General features: G+C 38.5%; 1 protein-coding gene across 8 annotated transcripts in view; it reads right to left on the bottom strand.

Annotated features, from left to right (window-relative positions):
* The window catches only part of LOC306883954 (neurexin-1a-like), a gene marked incomplete at both ends in the record, with an annotated part of 389273 nt that overhangs the window by 237300 nt on the left and 127043 nt on the right, over window positions 1–24930 (bottom strand). For 7 of the 8 annotated variants that reach the window (XM_079439502.1, XM_079439505.1, XM_079439504.1 and 4 more), the window contains 2 exons: window positions 1115–1296; window positions 15196–15315. In XM_079439502.1, the coding sequence (XP_079295628.1) occupies window positions 1115–1296; window positions 15196–15315 (302 nt within the window). Of the gene's footprint in view, window positions 1–1114; window positions 1297–15195; window positions 15358–24930 lie in introns of all 8 variants that reach the window. The other variant, XM_079439499.1, reaches the window with a different exon arrangement.

A 24930-nucleotide genomic window follows, 5' to 3' on the forward strand; every position in this document is an offset into this window, starting at 1 on the left:
GCTGGACAGATGAATCCCTGAAAATATTCAAGAAGCATGTGAAAACTCATCTCTTGTGTGAGATGACAAAAGAAAAAAAAAACTTCTATGCTTTCTTGATTTCTTAAAGCCCTCCCTGTTATAGCCTGTATTCTTCTAGACAATGTGGTTTGAAACTCTTTATATTGTCAGGTTTTTGTAGTGCTATTGCCTCCTTAACTCTTTTGTTGCACTTTTTTTTTTAAAACATTGCAGACTTACATACATTATAAGTCTCTTTGAAGCATTTACAGTAAATAAATAAATAAATGTAAATGTGGTGAGCAGATAGAATATTGTTTCTTTTGTCTGTGGTTATATATAAATAAACTCACTTTTCTTGCAGTGTAAGGACAGTTACAGTATGTGTGTTGTTGCATGTGTTCAGTGTAATGTGTGCTGCTGTGTGTGTGTGTGTGTGTGTGTTATTTTATGCATCTGTTCAGATGTGCCCCTGCTGCCATCTGATTTATAGCGGAGGTGAAACACTCGAAACCCACATTCACCTGCAGGCCACAGTTGACCTGATACAGTGCTACACTGCAGCACTAAAGACCAATGACACTTTCACATGTGCCCATGCAAGTCACTGTGTGTGTGGTTGTGTGTATGAATACTTTTTCCTGCTGTAACAATTTTGTATGTGAATGTGTCTATGCATTTCGCTTAAAGCATTTGCTTGTGTTAACAGTATTTTGTGTGTCAGTTTACACCTGGTAACATCTGTCTCTGATGTGGACAGTTGTAAATACCACATTCAATATAACATCATGCACATAGCACAGCACTGTCTACAGTCGAGTCTGAAATCACACATTTACACTCACATAGCATTCACTATGTAGTGAATATTAAATAAATGAGCATTAGAGTGGTTTCAGACAGTATAAGCATGAAACTGTAAAAAAATCTCTTGCCTCACTTGTTTTAAACTTTTGTTTAGATCTGTAGATGGTAGTGTTTGTATGTGCCTAATTCTCTTGTGCAAATTAGTACAGCAATAAATGCATCTTTAAAACATTTTTAGTATAATAATATAATGCACTTTTTTATTTTCCATAAAATACTATGTAAAATAGAGAAATGGTCCACTTACAATGTGTAGTTTGAGATAGTCACCTAACCCAGAGGAGCTGTTCACTCGCACCAGTAGAGCTTCCTTCAGATGAGTACTGAAGCCCAGCGCCAGCCGATCGGCTCGAGTGCTTGGCCGGTCGTTCGGTGGCCATGTGTATGTTATCAGACCACCGTCTCTCCCAAATATATATGTGGTGCCTGCTGCAAGAGACACAGATGTGCAAACAAACAGAGTGTTCAGTCACACACTGTAATGCATAGCATATGCACAGTATATACAGTATATATATACGGTATATATACAGTATACACACACTCACACACACTCACACACACACACACAGAGACAGACAGATAGATAGGTAGAACTTCTCTACGACCACAACACATGCAAGGATTATATACCTCATCCTTATCCTATACCACTCAATTATGTCAATATATCTATAATAATATTCATAATCATGAATATTTTTGTTGAATACTGAGATTTTAATTGTTTAACACAATTACTTACTGGCTCTGTAAACATCATGCATTTATTGAATTTAACAAAGCAATTTTATTAACAGTGGCTTTTCTTAAACTTTCAATATAATTCAGATACAAATAAATAAAATAAAATAAATAAATAAATAATGTGAAAAATGTGTTGCCCAACCCTTATATGAAGATGATGTGACAGTTGTGTGATTGTTTATTAGGGCCCGAGCACCGGTGATGCGAGGACCCTCTTGGAATTGATCCGTTTATTATCATTTTTATTCCGCTTCTTCTTCTCCAAAATGAATCGCATTTTTGAGGGCCTAAACATGCTCAGAAAGTCATGAAACTTTGCACACGCATCAGAACTGGCGAACATTTACGTCTGATATAGGTTTCAGAAGTCGATATGGCAAAATGGCTCGATAGCGCCACCTATTCACGTTCAATGAAGTGCTCCTCCCGCTACGTTTCACGTACGTGTATGAAAATTGGTAGACACGTGTATCACACCAATACCTACAAAAAAGTCTCTTGGAGAAAAATCCGAAACCCTATAGGAAGTCATTTTAAATTTTCTTTGCAAATTTTTATTTTGTCATTCAAATGATAATTTTTGCCATTTTCAGGCATTGTATTTTAATGAACTCCTCCTAGAGATTTAATCAGGTGAACATCAATCCAAACGTCAATCCAAAAACAAATTAATTTAAGGTGAAACTGATGCCTACCTCTCTCATTCGGCACAAATCCAAATGTTTCCATATTCACAACGTATCTGGATGCTAAAATATTATTATGTAATAGCCTAGCCTTTGTATTTCATTCACATCGACATCATCCTTCACATCGGCTATATCAGCACATGAAGCAGTGGTCACACTGAACACAACAGACTGTACAACGGAACAGTGTAACTTTTTATATGTTTCTTTCACTGCATTTTATTTTGATAATTAACAGGCTGCAATGTTGCAAAATATTGTGTCTGTATGCGCGTGAGGTGCTGGCGCGTGCAATATGGCAATACCACCCCTGGAACCCCTGGAAGACGGACGGAGAGTTGGAAAGGCCATACGGCATGACCCGATATTCATAGTGGCCTGAGGGGGTAATGAACGCCGTCTTCCAGTCGTCGCCTTCCCAGATATGAACGAGGTTATAGGCGCTCCGCAGGGCCCCACGGAGTTCCTCGAGGGCGGCCGGGACCAGGGGAAGAGGATAAGGTAGCTTGACAGTGTGATCGTTGAGGATCCGGTAGTCGATGCAGGGCCGCAAGCCTCCGTCCTTCTTGCCCAAGAAGAAGAAGCTCGAGGCCGCCAGAGAGGTGGAAGGGCGAATGAACTGTTGTTGGAGAACCTACTTGATGTAATCCTCCATCGCCTTGCGCTCCGGGATGGACAGGGGGTATAGCTCCAGGCAGCAGGTCGATGGCACAATCCCGTGGCCGGTGCAGTGGTAACTTCGTGGCTGTCTGTTTGCTGAACACATGCTGGAACGCCAGGTAGTTAGATGGGATCGTCGGAACATCACGAGGTTCAGGGTGGAATGAACTTGGAGCTTCAGGTTACTAACCAGGGGCACAGGGATGTTGGAGAGACAGTTTTGGATGCAGGTTTTACTCCATCGGAGGATCTCACTGGTATCCCATCTGACTTCGGGGGACTGTTGAGATATCCAGGATGATATCGACGGTGGGTCCCTCCAGTACCAGAAAGGAAATCCTCTCCTGATGAAGACAGCCTACTTGCAGAGTGATCGGCGGAGACCGGAACTTGATGTGCCCACGCCAGAGCGGTTTTCCCTGTATGGTCTTGATCTTCAGCTGTCTCTGGCGGGGTAAATCAAGCTGTTTTATGAGGGCTTGTGAGATGAAATTGCCTGAGGATCCCGAGTCCACGAGGGCGGGTACTGAAATGAAATGATGTGGGATGAGCAGTTGTACCATTAGCAGTGGTAGGGTAGAGATAGCAGGCTCCAATTGGAGGGTACTCAGCGCTGGGTGTGAGGGGTGAGAGGGGCACACCCGAATGAAGTGCCCCGGAACTCTGCAGTAGAGGCACAGCCCTGTGGGGAGACGTCGAGCATGCTCAGTGCGTGAGAGGCGATTAGTATCCCTTTGCATAGGTTCTGGTACCGGAGGACAGGCAGCTGGTGAGGACGGAGAATGAGCGGTTATGTCCGGCTGACAAGCCATGAGATGTTTGTAGACACAGCCTTCTGCATAAAGCTCTCTAGACCGACAGTGTCATCATAGATTGTCATCTGGGCTCTGATCTGTGGATCCAAGCCCTGACGGTAAGAAGTGAGTTGCGCAGCCTTGTTCCATCCACACGAGGCCGCCAGAGTCCGGAACTGCAGAGTATAGTCACTGGCCGAAGAATCTCCCTGACGGAGGCGGATGAGTTGGTCAGTAATGGAGAGCGAGCCGGTGGATAGGCCGAAGACCTCCTTGAAGTGGGAAGAGAAAGCATCGAAAGAGTTAATTATAGTGGTCTGTGAGTTCCAGATGGCTCATGATCAGAAATCAGGGGATTGGGATCTGGTGAGTGTCGTTGGTGGAGACTGCGGTGACTCTCTGACAGTATGCTTGCCCATACAAGGAATTTGTTTTAGTGTCATAAGCTTCCAGTTCGCAGAGACAACAACGACACACAGACAATAAAAATAAGGTAACAAAATAACAAAAAAATTTAAAAATGAACGATAAATTGAAAAATCAATAAACAGTTGTGCAATAGATGATATAATGGAATAGAATAGAAGGAGATGCAGGGATGTACTAGGATGTAACCAGTTAATAGCCATTTGAAATTTTCGATTCTGTTCGGAACTATAAAATTTGATTTAGTTTCTGGTTCTGGTTCTGTTCCTTTGAAAATTTTGTTTGTTTCCGGTTTTCGTTCTTGAACCGGTTCAGAGCCCTGCTTTCAATGCTGCTTGCAGCTTTAATTTCTTTCTTTTTCTTGCTCTTTCACTCCCTGACTTTGTGAGTGTGTGTATATTCTCTCGCTGTCTGTCGTGAGTGTTTTAGGGTCATGAGTTGGAAGATGTTTTAGGATCATCTCTTTGACGACTCCGTCTGTCTGTAAGGGTTTGAATGTTAGTGACCTCGTCAGGTTTTAAACACCTTTTAAACACATAATACAGAGGCTTTAGCCATTGCAATGGAGTTATTGTAGAGAGCGAAAGCGAGAGCAAGATAGATGTGTGCATGCTCAGCAGTGTTGGGCAGTCGTGTCTCTCTAATTATAGCAAAGCTGTAAGTTTAAGAGTGCTAACACCTCGCTGCTGAAAAATGTCAAGTTGATTTTCAGTAGCGAAACTATTTAGATGATAGCATTGCAAGACAGCACTAACAAGTTTTTGCTCACATAAATGTCTTTGTTTGTGTGCATGTGTGTGAAAGATAAAGAGAGAGCAGGAGAATAAGATGTGAAAAATGACTTGAATGAAAAAGAATCCAAAATTCACAACCTTTCAGCTCTTTATGCATTCTAGGGTTTTCGTCCTGGTTCTTTGTAGTCAAAACATGCTGGTTGTAATTAGAGTACATCATTAGTACTGGAAATTCTATACTTTAGCTAATAAGCATTTGTAAGTGCATATATCAAAAACTTGTGGCTTCTTTCATTTATGTTCTCATCTTTTTTGTCAAAGTCAACAAATGTGTTATTCAACAGCAGTTCCAATTACCACAGATGAGCACAGAGAGAAGAAGAAATAATCACACAGAGGAAGTCAAGTGGAAAAAAAGAAGGCAATGCACAGCATTTCAAGAAAACAGGGTGGAAAAATAGATGTAAGGATAATAATTGTGTGGATTATCCGTATTTATACAAACATTTGAACATCTCACAAAAACTTTAATGCGTAATTCACAACATGTGCATATGCACATGAATTTGTTCTTTGCCTCATTGTAATGTTCATGAGGTTAGTCATTTGCATAAAACATGCCCAGACCATCTCCGTATAAGGGCTTTCCGCACAAAATATCTTGCGTCCAGGTCACAATTAGTGACCATTATACGTGTGGTCTAAAACACAACTGCCCTCATGTTTTAGTGCAGGACAGCAATTTCAAGTACATCTTCTGTAATATTTGCAGGACTGTGATATGAAGAGAGTACAAAGTTACAGCAACAGTGCTAAAGTGAATAGCACATAAGCATAATACCAGTATAAACATAGATATCGGTACATGACTAAGCATGCGTCATAATTTTCAAATACATGTTTTCACAGCCCACACTACAATGTGAAAATGGCATTTTTAAATGTATCCACTTGGGAGAGCATCTTAACAGTTCCACTTTTACAGGACAAAATCGCTGTCTCAGTCTGGACACAAGACCAAAACTCATAGAAAAGGTAGACGGATTACTGTAGACGTAGCCTACGCAACTGTGGTTATGTTGGCGGAAACTGAGTCATCAGTGTCCCAAAGTGTAGTGAATCAAAGTCCTTGCCAGTGCCTGAATTCATGTATACGGTATATTGATTCATGACCTAGGGAGCTGATTAAGAGCTGATATCCATGTCCCCTGCCACGTGACTTGTAAAACTAAATGTTTCATATAGCTGCTTGAAAGACTTGCATGAAGTTGAGGATGATTTTGAGCCTATATTTTTCTAAAAATCTGTTTCAGTTTGCCGTACATTTGGTGGTACAGATTGATGAACACCCAATTCTTTAGCAATGCCTTTACCAGCTTTGATCGCATGACCATACATCCACTTTTTCCGGGACATGTCCTGGTCAGGATTTATAAATTGCCTAAAATGGTTTTGGCTTTGCTTTGCTATTGTTTTCATACTTTCTGAAGGTAATAACTGCAAAACAGGTTGACCAATAACATGCAGGCATAATCACGTGAACATAATCAACCAATCATGGAATGCGAGAAAGAGGCATCTACAGAGAATGGTCCTAAATATGATATGTATGAGGACTGTAGAGAGCACATCAATAGGAAAATAAAGCCAAAACCAGGACATGTTAGGCAATTTAGAAATCCCCACCAGGACATGTCTGGGATAAATTGGATGTATGGTTACCCTAGCTTTGTACATCTCTAAAATGCATTGTCTAAGGTCATGTACAAGTTGTTGGAACCAAAGCATTGTTGACACGAATCAATCTCTTTTGAATAGAACTATACTATGTGTGTCTTTATTGCAAGAGCAGAGCAGCTGTTCAACCTACACTTCCAACCCCCTCTCCTTCAATGAAACATCTGTCTCAAGTTAGCTTTTGGACATCTTCAATAACAATTTGAAAAGTAAAACTATTTCTGTGTTATTAGTTACATTGTGTTTGTCTATATTTTACTTTGATTTAGATCACATTTAGACCACATTTTATGAGTAACTTATGTAGAAATACAAACAATTCCAAAGGGTTCCTTTTTTTTTTTTGCATCTGTGCACTGGTAAATGTAGCTTAGCCTATAATAGCAAAGGATATTTATATGTAGATGCCTTAAACAAACAGAACTAACCTTTTTAATTCTAAGGGTTTGAAAACACAGTAGAACACAAAACTAAATTATACCTAACCTGCACAAAAACATATGGAAATATGTACAAATATGCACAAACAGAGGAAATATGTTGATTTGAAAGAGATGTAGTTGACATTTATGCTACTAGAGTCATAAATTTGAGTCAGTTTTGGGGGTGTTTTTGACATTTGTATATATTATCAGTGTTTGCCAGCAGTGGTGAAAGCTTGCAGACATGTGTTGAGAAGACGGGGGGGTGGGGTGAATCCCCCACAATCCTATTAGTGTGGATTAGAGCGCGGCTTCCTCACGCACCGCTACACCGCTGCAAGGTGCCGGATTGTGCATCAGCAGAAAAAAAGAGCAGTGACATTGCTGACTACTTCTTACAGGTATTTTTGCCCCCCTTTTTGCCAATAGATAATGCTGTCTCACCAGGATCGTCTTATTTATAGCTTGTAAAACTTAGTGCTGTTCCTAGCAGTGCTATAGTACCTCCCATTCTGCATATCTTCTGAAGGATTCTTATTGGCGACTGACTCTGGTGACTCTGTTGTCCTAATTCTGTTAGACTTGACCTCGGCTTTTGATACAGTTGATCATAAAATTCTTTTATCTCGACTAGAATATTTTGTGGGCATCCAGGGAACTGTTCTTAGCTGGTTCAAATCATATTTAACAAATAGAAGTTTCACTGTCAGAGTGGGCAATTTCTCTTCATTGCCTGCTAAACTTTCCTGTGGAGTGCCGCAGGGTTCTATTCTTGCACCAATTCTTTTTTCTTTGTATTTACTTCCTCTGGGCTCTATTTTCAGAAAGCATGGTGTATCATTTCACTGCTATGCAGATGATACCCAAATTTATCTACCTCTGAAATGAAATAAACATGCTGCTCTAGAATCTCTTTTTGCCTGCCTGGATGAAGTGAACACATGGTTTTCTCATAATATCATCATATTTTCTATTTCTGAATGAATCAAAGACAGAGGTTATAGTCTTCGGATCTAGTGAAAATTCAGGTAGAAGTGTTGATTTGGACTACCTTGCTCCTTTTACTTCTTCCTGTATTAAGAACCTAGGTGTTTTCTGGGATCAGAGTCTTAAATTTGATAAACAAATAAATGCGGTTATTAGTTCCTGTTTTTTTCAGCTACGCCTTCTTTCTAAAATTAAATAGTTTCTTTCTGTGAAAACTTCAGAGATTGCTATGCATGCGCTCATTACAACTCGCCTGGATTACTGCAACTCTCTCTATCTCGGCATTTCTAAATCTTCCATCGCTCGTCTCCAATTAGTTCAAAACGCTGCTGCTAAATTCCTCAAACGACAACATAAATTTGATTCTGTTACTCCTATTCTGAAATCGCTACATTGGTTACCTGTGCATTTTAGAACTGAGTTCAAAATTCTTCTCTACGTTTTTAAATCTATAAATAATCTGGCACCGAGCTATTTATCTGACCAACTTTATCTTTACAACCTTACTCGAAGTTTGAGGTCTGGTGATCAAAGACTTCTCTCTGTCCCCAGATCTCGCTTAAAGCATAGAGGGGATAGAGCCTTTGCGGTTGCTGGTCCTAGGTTGTGGAACAGCCTTCCAGCCTATATCAGATCGGCACAGTCTTTAACGGTTTTTAAATCATCTCTTAAAACCTATCTTTTTTCTTTGGCTTTTAATTCACTGTGAATTTATGGTATGAATCTGTGGGCTATCTTGTGTTTTATGTCTTTGTTTGTTCAGCACTTTGGTCAGCTGTGCTTGATGTTTTTAAATGTGCTATATAAATTTGAAACTAACTTGAATCTTGAAACTTGAAGGATTCAAACATTAGAAACAAGTGAGATGACATTGGATAATCACAGAGAAGTTTACAAAGCACAGCAGCAAAAACAACCTGTTGAATTCTAGGTACAAGAACATCGCTGACACTGCTAACCAGCTCAACCTCCTCAAGAAACTCAATAAGTAACATCTCACCCATCCTACACGCCTAACTAGAGCATATCCGCTGATTTTATTCTGCTTCAGTCAAATTACTGCTCGCCTTCCATAAATCACAACTTCCCAGCACAGACAGATGCACATAACGATATTTATTGCTTTGGGAAATGCTATCTTTGTTCCTGGAACATTTTCACTGCATTGTCAAGCTTATTCAAAACAACAGCAGGAAGCGCTCAATAGTGACCCTCAGCAGATATTAGGCACTCAGCGTCCACAAGATAATGGTACACATCTGGATAAATCACTTCAAGCAAACATTTGATGTCCTTGGAGTAACCTTGTTGCCTTATTTAAAAAGCCAGTAATGATGCTTCATTGTTCACTTGTAGTTAGACTCAAAAAGAATGCACTACTCAATTTGTTTTGACAGTTGTGGGACATAATAATCAGAAGTGCTTCAGGACCAGACATTCACAGTGGCGTTGTAATTCTTTTCTTATTGTTTGTTTCCTTGAAAGGCTCTATAATGAGATTTTTTTTTTTATGAATGAGTGTTGCTCAACAGAAATAGTACTTGCTTTGTATATGTCACGGTATGCTTTCCCAAGGAGACAGGCGGACGAGGAATGCAAAACAAAAATCCAACTTTATTAAATGAAACAGAAGAGAACTCCAGGTAGCTGCATATATGTAACTTCAAGATGAGACAAGGACAAATACTAAACTGAATGCTTATAAAGGAACTAGAACAAAGGAGCAAACTGGATAATTAATTGGAACACAGGTGAAAAGACTAAACGATCATTAACCAATAACAGGGAACAAGAACAGGAAGAACCAAATAAGGGCAAAAGAGGACTAAAGAGAAACTAAACCATGACAGTATAATGACAGAACATACAGCATTTAAGTTTTTTTTTTTTATGTTCTTAATAAAGGGAAGTATAGTTTAAGTGCATCAACAGCACAGAATGCATTATTCTTGGCGATTGTTTAATGAAAGAAACCAATAAATGAGATATATAAAAATGTTCATTATATGTGACTGTCACTGGATAGTGAAGCACTGGGCTTTTGGACTGCGAGTGTTTATATCCACCGCACGAAATCCACTGCATTCAGCTCCACAGAACATAAAAGGAACAATTTAGTTGTCATTTTCTGTTACTGTTGTGATTTTTTGTTTTGTTTTTTAATAAATATATATATATATATATATATATATATATATATATATATATATATATATATATATAATTAAAGTGTTCCATAATGTAAAGCTGTGTTTGTACTCATTAACTCAGTCTGGACTCATTAACTTATTAACTCCAACTTATGAAATGTTATTTTGATAATACTAGTAGCAAGTTTATGCTTTTGGACTTTTGGAAAGAAAACTCTGAAGGTTACGTTTAGGGGCTGCATTAGGGTTAGGGAACGAAAATATCATTAGCTTAGTATAAAAACCATTATGTGAAACAGACTCCAGTGGAGTGACTTAAATGGTTGATTTGCCATTTCAGCAGGACTTTAAAACAATTCTGTCCAATCAGCTTACTGCATGTCTAAACACCCCAGCACAACATGTTACTCAGAGATGTGTGCATTTTTACAATGAGTGTGTGTGTGTGTGTCAGTCTGTGCAAACAGGCAAATCTAGGACAAAAATGCACATATTCTGACAGTCACAGTCATATCATATCATAGCATCATCCCTGCAGACATCTCAAAACTAATTTCACACTTCTTCTGCATTTATCCTCTAAGTGTCATAATTTATGTAATAAACTTACTAGGGTAACTGTGTGAACTGTATAAATGGACTTCATATCTCTGCTTAAAATCCATTTGACACCAGCTGAAATGCAAGTATAGCTCAGAATTTAGTTTTGAGAAAGGATCTCAAGCATAATTTGTTTGCAGATGCCACAAAGTTAGATTTTTTTTTGCATCTAATGGCACAGGAAAAAAGTGTTCAAATTCTTTCTGGTGCCACTGTGATGAGAAGTCAAAACATCAAAACAGCTCAAATGTTCACATAACTCCGTTCCATCTAAGCCTGGGTTGCATTATGTGACTCTATGGATGTGTTATAATCTGATCCAGAGAGAAATGTGCTGATGCAGATACTGAGAGATGAGGCTAATCTTAGTAAGATCTAGGATGGGAGATGCTGAACGAGAAACAAATATAGCATTGCAAATGCCCTTCTATGTGTTTGTGCTCCATAATGTTACGCTGCTACCCACCATGTCCTGCTCGCAGAGACCCAGGTGATCTGTTAATAGTGATAGGCACGGTGTGGAGGTTCTTGCCTCCATGGGTGATGTGTGTTACACGTGTCCTCTCGAGGGTCTCCGATCCAGCTGCGATGCCCAGTGAGAGAGCTGTGAGGTACAGGGCGAGGCAGGCAGCTGAGGCCAGACCCCGGATGAGGGTCTCAGAGCAGGACTGCCAGTCTGCCAACCTCCAGCCACCCAACATCTTCCCAGAGAGAGAATGTCAAGACACACGGGCACTTCAGCACACCTGCCTGCCCATACTGCTCACTTACACACACCTTCTTAAAGAAGAAGCGCTCAAAATCCAGAAATCGACAAGCCAGGAGAAAGTATACCCAATCCGTGTCTGTTTGTCCTCAGGGATTTAATCTTAAATCCAACGTTCGATAAAGTAGGAAAGAGTATTTTCATTTATGAACCATAAAATCAGTTACTTCACCATTACTCCCAGTAGCCCGAAATCATGAAAATGACTAAAACATCCCGCAAAAACACTGGCAGATATCTCCTGAGGTATCAACACATGCAAGAAATCAGGCGTATTCTGAATTCGAAGGCGTTCTCTGAAATCAGAATTTCTGCAGTTTTTCGGCTGAATATTGTGTTCAGTTTTTGTTTTAGGAGGATAAATCCCAAGAAATCCATCCACAGCTGGCTGAGAGCCTCCAACAGATGGTGAGAGCTTCATTTACACTCTTTCCCGAGGACAACGTTTCTTGTTCTCCATGGAGATAGAGATCTCCCCACACACCTGCGCAAGCTGCGTTTCCAGCCACAAGACATCCACAGAGCAGCTCCGGAGGCTGTGCGAGAGCGAGTAAGCGGTCGGAGGGAAAAAAAGGGGGAGGAAGAGAAGAAAAGAGAGGGAGGGGCAGCGCTAGCGGTGGAATCAGGGCGCGAGAGCACTACTATGCAAATGTTCAGCCAAAACAAAGCAAGCACTGCAGAGAAACACACTGCCTAGATGGAGAAACTGGGATGTGCACTTTGTTTTTCTGTAGGCTATATTCCCATCACTCTGTTGTAAAAAAAATCATATTAAAATCATAAATATCTCACTTTCCTCTGGCACCTCCAGTTAAAGCTATTTTATCTCTCTGAGTTTGGATTCATCCCTCTCTCTTCCTGTAAGCAGAGCGAGGATTTTCTTTGGAGACACTTCTTGCTAGCTCCAAGTTGAAAGAGACTTTGTGCCATACGTCAACTGTCCCTCCAGATGCTCCATTTGCTGCCCAACACCAGGTGACGTCAGTAGCAGCGAGCACACTGCATCTACACTGCACATAAAGAGCCGTCTGTGCAGGCAGACTTGGCCTTCGAGTGCCATCCTTTGGGAGGAAGTTGCTCATTCAACCAACAGCAAAAAGAAGCACACACAAAGAAAAGGGCTGATAAATGTGGATTTGTGTCAGGCATGTCTCCCTGTGCAGATGTGACCGGTGCCGATGAAAGCAAAGCTCACAGTTGCAGTTTTTTTTTTTTTTTTATACAAACTGGTGCCCTGAATGTAATTGTGCTGTGCAGCAAGGGGAAGAATCATTTATTTGTTTGGGAATCGAGAAGTGGTTCATATTCAGAACCAGATTAAATTCTGCAAATATTGCAAGCACATGTTTGGTTGTGTTTACAGTATACATCTATACTCACACATTCATTAGACATATGAAAACACGACACTATGCATGTGTGCAATCTGACTGAGAAAGTAGTTGGATTTAGTGTGCATACAGTTTACATAGCTAAAATTTGACTTTTAATCTGAGTACGATTATTTAAGATCTGCTTTAATCAAATACTAATTTGAGGTCATTAACTGAGCAATCAGTCTGATTGCAAACAGATTATTTGCACGTAAACAGCTAGTGTGAAGAAGTTCCCAAGGAAATTATCACCCTTCCATAATCTGAGGCATGATGAACGTTTCTCTGATCACACATCCTCCAGGAACTTTCATAACCACTGAAAGTGATCGGGATCTACCACTGATTAGCTGAGTGGGATGCTCGGATATATAAATATTTAATTTATATATTTAAGCATTATAATAAACATACACTATTCATATAAAAATTACCAGAGATCATTTGAAGAACAAAGACAAATCACATATGGTCATAATCATTTATTTGTTTGGCTTCATGTCATCATCTGTCAATATGCCTGTCTCTGTTGATACTGGACTTGCTGATTTTTTAATGATAATTTAATGTAAGCATACGAGAATTTATAAATTTTTCTAAATATGCACGCTTTTAAACTAATGGAGTTTTGTGCACTCCTGTGATCACAAATAACGGAAATAGATGCAAGTAAATATCATGCTTACTTCTTATTTGAAATAATGATAAATACCTGTTTGATTCACTATGATTGATGTACACTCCTGAATGATGTTGAAAAAAATATATTTTTTTATTAATGTCACTTTTTTTTTAACATAAAACAGTGGTCAAACAGTAATGCCAAATTATGTTAAAGTTACATATTTATGCAAAGACCATATGAAGCAAACTATCTAATGCATGTGCTCAGTAACATAATATGATAAAAACGAGAGATGCAGTCCTATTCAGTAAAGTGCTTCTTCATTTCCATCAGCACGGGGCTTTACCACCACTACTGGCTTTAAAAACTCACGTAATTAATCCGTTTATTTACCTTTGATCTTTCATTTGTCTAATTACACCTAGTTATTCAGCCGTTTAATACTTCTACCCGTGCAGCATCAACACTCCATTCTTTCAAGTAGGTGTTTCATCTGGTAAATAATTGAGTGAGTTTAAAGTCATTAACTAACGATGACCTGCAATACAAGATACACGAGAGCAACTCTAGCATGAAGGCTGCAGAAAGACAGGCTGTCAGTTCATCAGGAAGTGTTGTGTGTGCTTCACGCGAGTGCCCTCAAGTGGTGACAGAACATGCAGCAGTGCTTTAACACACTGAGACTGGGAATTTGCTTGATTAAATGTAACCATTTTCCTTCTTGGAAAGAGAGAAGACTCTCAGAGTTCTTTTGAATCTTACAAACAATATTTGGTATACTAGAAAATAGTAAGAAATATTCCAGAGAAAAAGTATTAAAATTGCACAAAAACACTGAACAAATCAATCCATGAATCAATAAATCAATGAGCAATGGTAAATATAGGAATGCTAAAGAAATATACCAAAGTTCACAATTATGTCGTAATACAATTCATTGTGTTTTGAGAAGGTACATTTGTTAAAAGGAGATGGAATAGGTCAAACTAAAACTGGACTAGAGAATACAAGTAACAAAATAAACTTCCAATTATTTATATTCACACTCTAAAATATGCTGGGTTAAATACAACCCAGCACTGGGTAAAATATGGACAAACCCAGTGATTGGGTTGTTTTGACCCAGCGTTGGGTTACTGCCCAGAAGTTTGGGTTAAAAATTAACCCAACTGTTGGTTGAAAACAACCCAATCGCTGGGTTTGTCCATATTTAACCCAGCATTTTTTAGAGTGCAATCTTCATAAAACATAACAGATCAGATAATGACTGTTTAGAAGTCGAACAGCACCAATCACAGCCTTGTTCATTTCCAAATGCCAAAACACATCACCTACCATCGTACAGCCCACACACACACACACACACACACATAACAAATAAAGAGTACATGCATGCAGACACACACAACCCCACAAACATCATATGACAAGCTCAGCACACTTACCCACAGATGTCAAGCACTGAATAGGGCCTACACACATCCAAATATACACTCACCTCGTCATTATGACCCTGCTGAGCTGCTATTGTTAAATATGATTTCAGTGTTACAGCACCACGTATCAACCAGGATTTCTGATGCACTTTTTAAAACAGGATGCAAAAATGCTGACTTACCATCATTACACAGAGGTCCTCCGTATGTGGTCATGCTGCAGTCGCAGGTGAAGCCCTCCCACTGCTGAATACAAACCCCCTGATTAGAACACGAATCCTCCAGACAGGTAGTGCTGGGCCCTGCAGGAACACCGTCATCAGACAGCACCAGAGCAGAGTTACCTCTACAGTACTCACTGTGTCATATGTTTTTAACACTGTTATTATTGCTCTCACTCATGAGGGGGACACTCACAACACAAGCTTATGAGTCAATTAAACATATATAAGATGTAATCATGTGTTTACTCAGATTAAACAAACAATGAAATCAATGTATCGCACACTCAAAAGTTTGATTGTTAGTTCCTGTGCATAGCTGACATGTGTTGATTGTCATGACAACAGCAAAGATTATGGCGGCTCAGATGCTACATGTGATTTACTGACCAAAGCCCCGTATTTTATGGTGGGTATTTTATGATGCTTTCAGCTTTTAGGTAGCACTACATTTTTTCACAGAGTGCTAGAGAACTCTGTAGTGTACCGATGCTATATTAAGCTGCCAATAATGTCAGGCTTCTTCGTGTTATGTGCATCTGTGGTGACAGAAACCTGACATCTCTGTTGGTCTTGTTTTACCTGAGAGCACAGCTTCGGTTTTGGATATTATATGATCTGTATAATACTGATGCTGACAGAGACAACAGAGTTTAATCCATGATGTGTATTGTGCGTGGGAATCCTTTTACAATTCTTTTATATCATTTTGTAATAAGCATACCCCTAAATAAATGTAGGACTGGGAGGGACAGCCCTTGGTTTACTGCTGCATTATCCAGCCTGAGAAGGGAGAGCAATGCCTCTTCAGCCAAGCCTAGAGTTAGGTTCATTCAACTGAAATCGACAGTAAAAATGAACTAGATTTTCAATTCAGTCGGCCTTTTATATCAGCATGGTCTTGATACACATGTAGCAGGGTCGAAAAGCTCTAATATTATCATTTTAAAACTTCTTTGTCAGGTACCAACTTATCCAGGGACACCTTTGTATCCTTCTAAAGCAGGGGTGTCAAATATACAGGCCAAATATGGCACACAAATGTGTCCAATACAGTCCAGGGTATGACCTGAATAATCTGAAATTTTATATATTGCACTATTTTTTAAATAAAAAAGTCTAGGCTATTTTTTGCAATATTTCGTTTGTTTTCATTCATTTTTTAATTTTACCATTGCTCATTTAATTGCACTTCTGTTACGCTTTGAAACCCCTAATACACATTCGCATCAAGCGGCACAAAAATCTTGAATATGTAATTGATGTTTGGAACTGATGCACTGATGCTTAGTCATGTGGCAAGCATTCTAAAACTACCATTTCCATTACATTCAGATTGAACCACTGATGGCAGATGGACTATTCTGACGATGTCTTTAATATGTTTCTGGGACTTGACAGTGTAATTCCTTTGCAGTCAATGGGACAGTCACAAGCCTCCCGGTTTTCATCTAAAATATCTTAAATTGTGTTCCGAGGATGAATGAAGCTTTTACGAGTTTGGAACGACATGGAGGTAAGTGATTAATTACTAAATTTTCATTTTGGGGTGGAGTATGCCTTTAAGAAGTTGAAGGTTAGGTTGGGATTTTATATAATAACAGGGCCTGCCTTAATCTAGCAGCTAGGGAAATGCTTGTTCAGGCTATATTTTCAAATGTCCTTGACTATATGGCTCGTTTCCACTGACCGGTACGGGTCAGTACAGTACAGTACGGTTCGGGACCGAACACCCTGATCCAGCTTGCGTTTCCACTGCCAACAGTACCCTTTACTTGATAGGTGTGGTGTATGCCGGAAAGTAGCGATCGACAATAAAGCGTGACAATAAGCACAACTCTGCCTCTTTTATGTCAGTTTTAATTAATAATAGCCATTATAAAAGTATAAGTACAAAGTATAAGAGGCTTATATAAGAGGAAATAAAGACAAAGGCAAACAATTCAATCAAACGTATGCTACAAAGTCAGCGCTGTACTACGGTAAAGTTCAAAATAAATATAAAGTTAAGCTTTGTGCTCAGTCAAAATGATATGACCAGGAACAAATAATAGATTCATGAGATCACGGGGTCGGGCCTGTACCACGAAGCCAGATTAGCTGGCTAGCCAGATAAGTTTCAGTTTAGTTTGTGGCAACTCTGGGTTTTAGGTACCATGAAAGTGGTTTGGCTTTTAGCAGTGTTCATTGCCATAGTAACTTATGCTCCACAGCTAACTGGCTCTGGGGCAGGTTATGTTCTGGTTTAGAGATCTCAAACAAAAATGTGACCAATCAGCTTCAAGCAAAGTGACACATCTCTGATGCAATAAAGCCACTCCTCCAGTTTCTCTTACTCCAAATTAAAGGACGCTATGTAGTAAAACATTTTTAAAGATATTTAAAATTCATCTGAATTTTAGAGATGATTATTTTTTATAATTATTTTATATTATTTATATAATTATTATACCCTTAATCCATAACACAAGCCAGTTTAGTTTAATGGTAATTACTATTTAAAATCAACGTAAACATATAGATAATATGGTTAATATACAATATAAATAAGTTTTAGAATTAATAGCTTTAAACATGACTACATATGAGCTTAGATATTTAAGTGTTTTTATACCTATACATATTATCAACTCTATAAACTAACTTTACAACTTTTACTTGCACTTATGTGGTAAGATGTTTTCTTTAAGTTTTCCTTTTTCATGGATAGATCGTTTCATGATGGTGCTGTGTAAATATGTTTCAATTCCTCATATTGTTCAATCTTTTCATCTTTGCACCGACTCTCTCACGAGAAGTGAATCATAGTTTTAAGGCATGTGATCCGCTGCTCATTACTGATGTCACACTTTCATGTGCACGCACTCCATTAACCCAGGATCAAGCCTGAGTTGACAGAGAAAGTTGATGATCACTTTCATGGTACCAACAAAGCCGGATTGGACTGGTTTGGTTTTGTCAACTCAAAACTAATCCTGTAACCCTGAGTTTGTTCAGCCTCCATCATGGTACAGGCCCCACAAATGCCTGTTAAATATACACAAAACGAATTGTATCTCATGTTTAATCACTACAGAGACATCAGAGCCAGCGGCAAATGTCAGAAGGACTAGCCGAGCTGAGGCTGCTCAAGGCGGATAAATGAGCACTGAGCGCCCGCTGATCGCCTGGAGCTCCGAAATCAGCATAGCAAATTTTCAAATATCTTTATAAATAAATCGCAGATTTGAGTTTTAAATAACTACATTCTTGCCAAACTCTTAAAACTACTTTTCATGACACAATAACAACAATGTTTTGAAAATTACACAGGTTTTTGGGCAATGACGTTTCACAAGTCCACAAGAACAGAACGCATACTGAGAAACGGCTATTGTCTGTTTGAAAATATAAAATGATAAAATACACTGTTATATTTTGTTGTGTTTGCGCACTCTGATGTAATAAGCAGAACACAGCAGAGTGGAATGAGTGAATGAGAAGCTTTATCCCCTTGTATCACGCAAATGACAATTCTAGTCAACCAATCAACTTCTGCAGTGAGTTTAGCTCCACCCTTTTGGTACCCTTTGCTCTGCTAAGTACCACAAAGGAAGGGTACCCAAAAAGTGGTACGGTACGGTTTGCTATTTTGGTACCATTCACAACGTCTGACAATGGAAAAGGACATAATTGCGTACCGTACCGTACTGCACCGAACTGCACCACTCAGTGGAAGCGGGCCGATAGATATATTATTTACATGCATGCTGGATGCTCTACACTTTGCGTAGTCCTGTGTATCATAGTGCACTATGTTTTATAACTAATGGTCTAGTGCACATCATTGTGTAATTTATGATTTGATCCCTTGGCCTTCAATAAGTTTATTAAGAAGACATCAGAATTAGTTTTTTTTGTTTTTTACAAACCCATTCAGGGTAAACTCTCTTCTCATCTGCGTCGTCTTTGGTAACACTTTAGAATACTGTTATATAACTAAACATGAACAAATGAGTAACACAACATTAACATTCCAGCAACTACTACTGACTTACAAAAGTTGATCAAATTAGTAACAGCACTCAGTTTAAGGTTCACTTTCAGTTAATCAGTAACTACTATTTTATTCATACCTCCCAGATAAATGCTTCTTACATGGGTAACACTTTATAATTACTGTACACTATCAATCATTAGGTAAGCTTTAGTAAATAGTCAATTCATCCTTTATAAAGCATTGCCCCAGCATTAATAGGCAGTTTATAAATACAGCTATACATGTTTTGTTCTTGAGCATATCTATAATGTTTAATAATTGTATTTTCATTCTTTATTAACGATCAATTTATTATTTCTAAATTATTACGTTATTTACAAACCAGTTATTTAGGAGTTGTCAGTGGTTCATAAGATCATTTAGAAAGTGTAAGTAAATGATTAATAAAATATTTAAATGTGCATTTATCAGTCTTATTATTTAGACACATGATAATAGTTGCTCAGTGTGTTAATAAATGCTTTATTAACACATATTCCTGCTGTAATTCATGATTAAGTCAGGTAGTTATAAAACGTGTAGTAGTTGCCAGCATCTGTTTTTGTGAGCTCATCTAAAGTGAGGACTATATTGTAAAGCAGATTTAAAGACTCATTTATCCTCCAAACAGAAAAGTTCAACAAACACAACACAGAGAACTAAGAAATATTTATTTCAAGATGCAAAAAAAGAAACCCTCTATCCCTCTGTGTTTATTTTTTTCTGTTAGGAAGATAACAGCCTTTAAATCTCCTTTGTAATAGATCTGCTTATAAATCAAGAACAAGGCATTTATAAACTGCTTACTAATGACTATTAATGTAGGGACAATGCTTTATAAAGGATGAACTGATTATTTACTAATGCTTACCTAATGATTCATATCGTGGAGTTATTATAAAGTGTTACCAATCCCTTTTGTTTTCACTTTATTGCTCTCTATTTATTCAGGGAGAAGAACTGGAGACTGCCAGGACATTTAGAGTCATTATCCCCCAGCAGTAATGACTCGAGTAGATACTTCTAAAGGAATTACTAGCTATAGTAACAGTATACTACAGTGAAGATCATGGTAACCCACTAGTAATGACTCAAGTGTTACCTAATTAATACCCAAAGCTTTACTAAAACCTCACAAGCTTGCAAACTTCAGTCATTACTAGTAAGCTACCATGGTGTTGTGTTTGTTCTGTTCTGTTTGGTTTTGTTCTAGTTTTCCTTGTTTGACCTAGTTACCTTTGTTCCTCTTTCCTGCCACTAGTTTGTTTCCTTAGTTACTCATTGATTTGGTTTAGCTGATAAGTTTGTTTCAGTGTATTTTCCTGTGTTTTCTTATGTTCTCTGTCAGTTCTTCTTGTGTTTAACCCAGTCGTTCTGCGACTGCACATTACATACATGACTATAAATTAGTGCTGTCAATCGATTAAAAAAATTAACTAATTAATCACACATTTTTCTAAAATTAATCGTGATTAATCACGCTTAACCCTACCTAACATTCAAGTTTTTAAATAAACAATCTTCAAATGTACACTGTACAAACAACATAAAGACAGTATATTTTTTATATTTCTTTAATGTTATCTTTCTCATTATTGAAGGCCAGCATCACTGATATCAATACTACTGATGTCTCTATAAAAACATTTTTTGCCCCCTGAATATTTAACCATTGACTGTAGCCATTCAGCATTACAGTATAATTGAGAGCTATCAATTTTAACATTTATTAGACTTAACGTCTAATTTAAGTGAACTTAAAACAATCTTCACATGAACCCATTATAATAAATGACATATTTAGCTAGCTGTGCCCTTCAGCAGAAATATACAGAAAATGAATACTTATCAAACATTAAATTCTAAATTAAATATAGATGAACCCCTTAAAACTATAAAAGTTATTGATTTCCTCTTTTTTTCTTTTGTTCTTGGATTAATAGACATCACAGCAGCTGGTTATTAACTTAAATATTTTTAACGCGTTAATCTGAAAATAATTAATAGCATGCGTTAACGTGCTAATTTTGACACCACTACTATAAATATATCAAGTTTACTATAAATGTATTTGTCGTTTGGATGATTTTGTAACGGGGCGAACAAGACATGAGACGTGCGGATCCATGGGCAAGCTTTTATTAATAAACAGGCAAAAAACAGGCAGGGTCAAACAACGGCAAACAGGTATGGTACGGGCAAGACACAGAGCAATCCTAGGGCTAGTGAGAGTCGACGATCGGCGAACAATATCCAACAGGGCAAGGAAGAGAGATAATCCAGGTAGGGCTGCACGATTAATCGAAAAAAAATCACGATCTCGATTCATACATAAATGCGATCTCATTTCTAAATGACTGCGATTCACTTCCGTGTATTTCCCTGCATTCAGATCATGCTGCAATCACGCGTTATTGGTCACTTATTGGTTACTTATTGGTTACGTCCTCTAAAGTCAAAAATCTGGGTGTTATATCAGACAGCAACTTGTCCTTTGAAAATCATATTTCCCATGTTACAAAAACAGCATTCTTCCATCTTAGAAACATTGCCAAGCTTCGAAGCATGCTCCCTGTTTCTGATGCAGAAAAGCTAGTTCATGCATTCATGAGCTCTAGACTGGACTATTGTAATGCACTGCTAGCTGGTTGTCCTGCATCTTCAATAAACAAGCTACAGATAGTCCAAAATGCAGCGGCTAGAGTTCTTACCAGGTCAAGAAAATATGATCATATTACCCCAATTTTACAGTCTCTGCATTGGCTACCTATTAAGTTCCGTATCATTTACAAATTATTATTACTTGCCTATAAAGCCCTAAATGGTTTAGCACCTGCGTACCTAACTTGTCTTCTACCACGCTATAATCCAACCCGCTCCCTAAGGTCGCAAAACTCTGGACTTTTGGTAGTACCTAGGATAGCAAAGTCCACTAAAGGAGGTAGAGCTTTTTCACATTTGGCTCCCAAACTCTGGAATAGCCTTCCTGATAACATTCGGGGTTCAGACACACTCTCTCTGTTTAAATCTAGATTAAAGACACATCTCTTTAGCCAAGCATTCACATAATGCATCTTATAATCTTGTACTGCAGTTATATCTGATCAAATGTACATTATTATTATTCTTTAGCTTGGGTTGAACAATTTATTTTTGCTTAGATGGAACAGCAGCTACGCTAATCATGTCTCTGCTTGTCTCTACGTTTCTGCTAGGAATTACAGAACTTCAGTCTGGATCTAACCATTACATGATCTGAGATGACCGAACACCTGAGATGGAGGATCAGCGCCGGGAGATGACGTATGTGTCCCTGATCGTAGGCAGAGGCCAAACACCTGGATGAACGCCAGAGACAGATCCCCATTGAGGACCCCGCCACTTAGACAGCCATCGGAAAAGACCACTGGAACCAGCTGAGCCCATTCAACCTGACTTGCTGCAGTTTGGAACTGAACTGCTGGTTTGTTTGGCCAGAGGAGAATTGGCCCCCCGACTGAGCCTGGTTTCTCCGAAGGTTTTTTTCTCTATTCTGTCACCGATGGAGTTTTGGTTCCTTGCCGCTGTCGCCTCTGGCTTGCTTAGTTGGGGACGCTTCATTTCCAGCGATATCGCCGACCTTATTGCAAAGACACTATTCAAACTTATTGACACTTTATTTTCCTTTTTTGATATTGTGCAGTGCTTTGACACAATTTGCATTGTAAAAAGCGCTATATAAGTAAGGTGACTTGACTTGACTTGACTTGACTCACACAATAACAAAACACTATTAATTCACCAATCAATCATAAATCTCAATCACTTTTCTCCTCTCCCTCATTGGCCACGTTCCGCTGTCATTCACGTGACGTGTAACAAGGAGGCAGACCTAAATAGTCAATAGGCGCGTTCGCAGAATGATCACTGCTTCAACGGGGCGTCAGCATCAACGCTTGAGGAGGGCGTGTCTGAAGCTTGGTGCTGATCAGAGCCGCTGAGAAACAGAGTTGCGACACGCTTTGATCTCGCCGCCGCGCGGTCACGTGCTTCATGAAGCTCTCAATAGTTCCAAACAGCTCCGCCTGTCCATAGATTTGAATGAGATTAATCGGGTCAGACAAAAACAACGGGTTTATTTGCAGCATTTTCCAGCAAATATTAACACAAAACGTCCATTGATTAATTCGTTTAATACACTGATAGTAGCATTTTGTCTGTGGAGTTTAATGGAAATAATATTAATGGGTTTTTCTTGTTTAACTATGGAGTAAAAACATAGTACAATGCAACACACAGGATAAGGCGGTTACATTTCTTTGTATGCAAAGCATAAATAGAGTAAACTGCTTAAAGATTGGAGACTTGAGGCATGACTTTGTGTGTTTTTGTGTTACACTTATTCCTGTGGATGTGCAGACTAATGATGAAATAAATGATGCTTATTTAAAGAGTATAAGAAATCTAATCAGTATGTAAAATGTGTTATTATATTAATATATATTTCTTCATCTATGGTCATCTATTATTCACATTTTAATACAATATTGTTAAAATATAAGATACAATATGCATACACAAGTGAATATCAATGAATGCTAGAAAAATGCTAGAAATGGTTTTAGAAAAAAAAATCTAAAGACATCTTTTTCGCCACCATCTGACTAATTAATACTAGCACTTACCTATTCTATTTATTTATTTATATTTATAAAAAAAAAAAAATCATTGCTATGTGAACTGTGCTAGACTAACTGAGACTTGTCACAGCACTTTATTTTGTTGCTCTTTCGTTGGTCTGTTTGCTTCTACATTGTAAGTTGCTTTGGCTAAAAGCGTCTGCTAAATGACTAAATGTGAATGAAAAAAATTTTAATTTAAGTTTTGCAAATACTTAAAAATAAAAAAGGCAACCAACTGTATTCATCAAAATATTTTATTATATAATATATCCACGTTATCTAACTGCAAATATAGCATATACTGCCTATTATCTAAAAATAAACATTAACTATAACGCGTTTCATAAAATACAACTACTGGTCAGATTTCCGAGAGGTAAACTAATGCGTTAAAATGGCAAAAAATGCTGTAATTTCCTCAAATTTCTGGCGACTGTGCTTGAGAAGCACTGAAATGAATGGGCTTCAATGCTGAAACTATCGGTTGTTTGGAACTATTGGCTGCTCCATGACACGCTTTACTTCCGCATTCCTCAGTTCCTATGAAAGCCTATGGGAGTGTCACAACTCTGTTTCTCAACGGCTCTGGTGCTGACCATGGTGCTAACACGCCGTCATAGTGATGACAGCCAATCACATACTTTTCTGGTGCTGCTTGAACGGGATTGGATAGCGTCTGTGCTAGGGTATTTGCATAAGGCGATCTGATTGGCTGACGACTGCGTTGGTGCTTGAAAAGTTGAAAAGTTCTGAAAACTTCTGCCGCGTGCAACGCCAGTGAAGCGACGCGAGGGACCTACAATTCAGTTCGGCAACACTTGATGTCACTCCATTCAAAGTAAACGAGAGGCGTTGACGCCGACGCCCCGTGTGAATGTGAATATTTTTATTTATTATTGTTAAGGTTCTCTTATGTTCAACAACTTAAAGCTTTAAAATTATTTAACTTTAAGGAGTCTAAAATAAAGAAAAGACCATTTTTTGTTACTCCAGCACTTTATTATACTGAATGTCCTG

This window comes from Barbus barbus, assembly GCF_936440315.1.
Source record: "Barbus barbus genome assembly, chromosome: 18".
In the NCBI taxonomy this organism is placed as follows: domain Eukaryota; kingdom Metazoa; phylum Chordata; class Actinopteri; order Cypriniformes; family Cyprinidae; genus Barbus; species Barbus barbus.